The following is a 5,159-nucleotide window of genomic DNA, read 5'->3' on the forward strand; positions in this document are numbered from 1 at the left end:
AGGTAGTCTACAAATAGAACTTTGACTTAAAAAAAAACTCTCTCTCTCTCTCTCTCTCTCTCTCTCTCTCTCTCTCTAGCTGATCTCAAAGAGAAAGCTGATCATCTACCTCCTAAGGCCTCACACCTCTCAGAGGCTTTGGCTCCAGGCTTACAGAAAAAGGACTCTAAAACCGCTTCCTAGGAAGTTGCTCTGATTTTTAACAGTGCCCTTGGCTTTGAAGCACTTCTGTACTGGAAAAGTAAACCATCAAATATATCATCAGTGAAAACAAATCAATGGCTTTCCTCCTTTAATTCAAAAAGATAAAAATACCTTTGTGCTTTTCAGAATTTAAAACATCTGGTTAAGTCAGCCATCAAATATTTATTTACTATATAAAATGTTAACCTAATAAAACTATTACAAAGTGCTGTTGCTAAGGGGCCTAATTTCAAACAGGCATGCAAACTAATTCAACAGGGGAAAAATAGTTCACTATGTCTGCTCCCATCACTGCTGAACACTACCTCTCAACACTACTATTGCACATCTTCGGAACAGAACTTGCAGCCAATAACCACAAATGAACCAGTAACAGGTCTCCAATATCATACTTCAAAAGGCAGCTCACTGAATATTCCCCCTCCGCCTCAAATGATTTAGCTTAAATGCCTTAGCTAAGAGCTTTTCTACACTGTCTGTAAGTAAATTTAAAGCAAATATTGTTATCTAGAAGATACTGATTAGTATCAATGTAATTTCAAGCCCTCGAATCCTTGCCCCCTCATTCCACTCAGCTCATGTGGCTCAGTCAGTGTTAGAGGAGGAGTTCAACACACCTACCCAGTGATCAGAAGAATCAGAGAGATTAACAAGACTGACTTTCTGCCTCCAAAACTGTGAGCTAAATAAACGTCTACATAACTTAAACAAAAGCTAGCTGAGTGGCATGGTGGTAGTGGCAGCATATAATTTAGACCAGGACTTAAGAGCCAAAGTTTTCAAGAGTCCAACGTGCTACTGGCACCAATTCAGTTTGGGGGACCAAAAGATCTATCTGCACCTGGCACTGACTACTATAGGATAACATTTTATAAATTAGAGCCAGGGGCCGGGGATATAGCTCAGTGGTATAGTGCCTGTCTGACAAGCACAAGGTCCTGAGTTTGATTCCCAGTACAAAAACAGCCAGGCATGGTGGTGCATGCCTACAATCCTAGCATTCAGGAGACCGAGGCAGGAGATCGCCATAAGTTTGAGGCCAGCCTGGGCTATAAGAGTTCAAGGCCAGCCCGAACTGCATAGTGAGACCTTGTCTCAAAACAACAAACAAAAACAAATTTATAAATTTGGTAATACAGAGATAAAGGCCTGCATTTTCCAATGTTAATTAAAACAATTTAATTCCTTTGTACGAATATTGCCAAATGAACTAATCCACCTTAACTAATAAAAAGAAAAGATTGGGGCCAATAGGATAGCTTAGCGGACAAAGCACCTGCTTAGGCAAGCGCAGAGACCAGGGTTTGATCCCCGGTACCACATGCCGCACTGGCCCTGCCCCTGGGCACAATGAGCCGGTGTCTGAGTCCAGGTGTGGCACACCCATAATCCCAGCACAGGGGAGGCTAAAAACAAGAGGATCACTATGAGTCCAATCTGTGTAGTGAGACCCTGTACCAAATACAATAAAAAACAAAGAAAGAAAGCAAGAAAGAAAGAAGCTGAACAAGCACATCTGTTTCATTATTGACTGAAGGTTTCACTTTCTCAATGGCATTTAATATTGTCACAACACCTCAAAGCTTTAGGTTTAGAAGGAAAGGTGACAAATCTACAGAAGAAAATGGGGTAAAATGATCAGGGACAAGACACAGTCCCTCCCCCCAGCATCTTCTAATACTTGGACAGGCCCTTCGTATTATCTTAAGGTATTCAGTTGAACTTGTCCATCCTGATAAAAGTCATCATTGACCACACTATGCTCTGTGGATATGCAAACATACCAGCCAGCAGCATTTCTATACTAGACAGGAGGTCCTATAACCTCACACGATGGTCTTAAAACCCTCTTAAATCCCAAGCTTAAAAATCTTATGTTATACAGAATAACCCTTGTGCTCAACAGGTAAGATGAGACCATGTATGTGGCTAGGAGATCCACTGCATACAAGTGAACAAGATGCCTCCTGTACAACTGCTTCCATAGCCACACGCTACAATTCATAGCAAAACAAAGTCTGCACAATGGTACTGTTCCAATCTTATTTTGTATGACTAGGAAAGGATTATTTTTCTCCCACTACTGATAAACAGCTCATGTTCGCTTGTTCAGCAGAGCACACTCAGTCCTAAAGACACAACCAATTTCATTTAACTAGTTTTTCTTAGAATAATAAACTAAGCACAATTTTCTTACTAGCCAAAAAATCCTGATAGGCAGGAGGAGTAACTTCATCCTTAATCACTCTTGCAAAGCACAGCAGCTACACCCCTCCAAAATAACATTAGCACTTAGCTCAACATAAAAAAAGATAAGGATATGGAGGTGGACTCCAATTAAGGCATTTCACACAGTCTAACTTGAAATCTATTCAAAGAGAAGCCTGAAAAAGGTGTTTCAGTGGGAAATGGCAAAAATGATAAAGACAACTTCTCATTTCAATGCCATCAGGTTGAATGTCTCCATTTCTGTGTTCCTTGAGTCTTTTACACCACAAGTGCATACACTATATCTTCTGCAGGTCCGGGGAAAACGGGCCAGGAGTGGAAGGTCCGTCCAGGCCAGACAGGGTGAACGGCCCGTGACTATTCAGTACAGAAGGAAACTGGGTAAGAAAGGAAAATACATTATTATCTTGTTACTTAATTCCAACTTTCACTTTCCATCCCACTATATTCCCTGAGGCAAAATATGATAAACATCTGTAATGACTCAAAGAACAAAAATGTTGTTTGCCCTAACATACTAAATATTAACTCTCCAACCTACCTTAATGGAGTACGAACAAAGAAGAATCCTTTACCTTCCATCATATCTGGTATGTAGGCTTAGTTAACTTCAATGAAGATTACAGAAGCCTAGTGAAGGGCAACATGCACTAGAGTAGTATTCAACTATAAAGCAAAACATGACCCTCAAAAAAAAAACATATAAAGGTCAAGTAGAGGGTGCCCATCCAAGGAAAGGCTTCCCTATCATGTATTCTGAGACCCCTTGCACAAGGAAATTCCAGGCTGAAGCTACAGTAGCATTATGATTCTGCCTAAGGTCTCAGATCACAGCATCACTTAAGTATCTGTTGGGGAGAGGCTAAGAAAATATAAAAATGAACATATAAATGAAATACGGAAAATTCTCAACTCTTCCCATTCGGTGATTTAGGCATTCTGTCTGTTTTGGTCCTCTTATTTTCTTTTTTGGTAACAGGAATTGAACTCTGGGCCTCGTGCTTGCTAGGCAGGCACTGTACCACTCAGCTACAACCCCGGCCCAATATACATATTTTTTACAAGAAATAAGAAAGGGGAGGGGCTGGGGAGATAGCTCAGTAGAATAACCGCTTGCCTGGCAAGCTCAAAGGCCTGAGTTCAATCCCCGGGTCCGAAAAAAAAGGGAGATAGCTCACTGGCATAAGTACCTGCCTGGCAAATGCAAGGTCCTGAGTTCAATCCCTGGTACCAAAAAAAAAAAAAAAGAAAGAAAGAAAGAAAAAGAAAAAAGAAACAAACAAGGACAGATGTGGAAGGACAGTATCTCAGTGGACCACATCCCTAGCAAAGAAAAGTTCCTAGTCAATCCCTGGCACCATTATTATTAAAATAAAAGAGAGAGAGAGAGGAAGGGGAAGAGGAAGAAGAGGAGGAGGAGGAAGAGAAAAGAAAAGGAGGGAGGGAAGAGGAATAATATATGTATACTCCCTGCCACCCAACCCTGGGAGTTCTGGCACTGAACCCAAGGCCTTCACACTGAGCTACGTCCTAGCCCCTTTTCTAATTTTTCTTTCTTTTTTCATCTTTTTGAGACAGGGTCTTGCTATGCAGTTCAGGCTGGCCTTCAGCCCACTTTGTAGCCCAGGCTGGTCTCAAATTCACAACCATCCTCCTGACTCTGCCTCCCAAGTGCTGGGATTACAGGTGTGTGCCATCATGTCTGGCTTCCTTTTCTAATTTTTCTAGGGAGGATCTTGCTAAATCACTAAATTCCCCAGACTGGGCTCAAATTTGTAATCTAGCTGCTGGGATTACAGGTATGTACCACACCTGGCTATTACATTGTACTTTTTTTTTTTTTGGCGGGGGGGGGGATAGGTTGCCACTATGTAGTTCAAGCTAGTCTTGAACACACTCTGTAGCTGAGTAGGCCTCAAACTCAAAGCAATCCTCCTGCCTCAGTCTCCCAAGTGCTAGGATTACAGGTGTGTACTACCTAGTCTTTTGTTATTTTGGAGTATATAAAAGGTTCACTGTCTATGTCATATTATGCCTGCCAACTTTATATACTTCGTGCTTCTTGTCCTGTGTACCTTGCCTCCTAGCTGTATCATTCTCATATATATTTCATATACCCCAGGTATACAGTAGGCTGGACCACAGAGGTTTGTATAAGCACACTATGCTGGCCACACAATTCCAAACCACATGGCAATGAACACCTTAGTATGCATCCTCATCGCTAAGCAACACATGGCCATCTGCATGTATGTACCTGGCTATGTGTGCAGAGACGGTCACTGACTGACAGCGGCTCAATTCATAGTGCGCAAGTCCTATGCATCCAGTAGATACCATGCTTTGAATTTTCCTATTTTTTCAGGCTAACAATATGCATAGGACAGTCTTGCCATGCTGGGCAGCAACAGAGAGCAGCAACGTCTAGTCCACTGCTGCATCACAAAGAAAGCAACTAACACTACCACATAGCGTGGAGCTCAGCAAGGACGTCCATAAGTTAAGTGTATTGAACTCACGTCAACAATAGTTGCGACTTATGAAAGTTCATCAGTGTTAATACATAACCCTGTTGCAAACTGAGGAGCAATACACATACTTTGTTTTGTTTTTAAGATGGGGACTGATTACATTGCCCAAGCTAGCCCCAAACTACTAGGCTCAAATTGATTTTCCTGCCTCAGTCTCCCAAGTAGCCACCACACACATATTACATATATATATAG

At 41.7% G+C, this 5,159-nt stretch overlaps 1 protein-coding gene across 2 annotated transcripts in view; it reads right to left on the minus strand.

The window, feature by feature from the left end:
- Positions 1 to 1,637: 1,637 nt before the first annotated feature.
- Elk4 (ELK4, ETS transcription factor) overlaps positions 1,638 to 5,159 on the minus strand; it is an 8,116-nt gene continuing 4,594 nt past the window's right edge. The window contains exons 4-5 of one of the 2 annotated variants that reach the window (XM_023701157.1): positions 2,975 to 3,063; positions 2,736 to 2,810 (exon numbers count right to left, since the gene is read on the minus strand). In XM_023701157.1, the coding sequence (XP_023556925.1) occupies positions 3,034 to 3,063 (30 nt within the window). In that variant the 3' untranslated portion in view covers positions 2,736 to 2,810; positions 2,975 to 3,033. Of the gene's footprint in view, positions 2,811 to 2,974; positions 3,064 to 5,159 lie in introns of both variants that reach the window. The other variant, XM_012516903.2, reaches the window with a different exon arrangement.

Source organism: Octodon degus, unplaced genomic scaffold (genome assembly GCF_000260255.1).
Source record: "Octodon degus isolate 3935 unplaced genomic scaffold, OctDeg1.0 scaffold00131, whole genome shotgun sequence".
NCBI classification, from domain to species: domain Eukaryota; kingdom Metazoa; phylum Chordata; class Mammalia; order Rodentia; family Octodontidae; genus Octodon; species Octodon degus.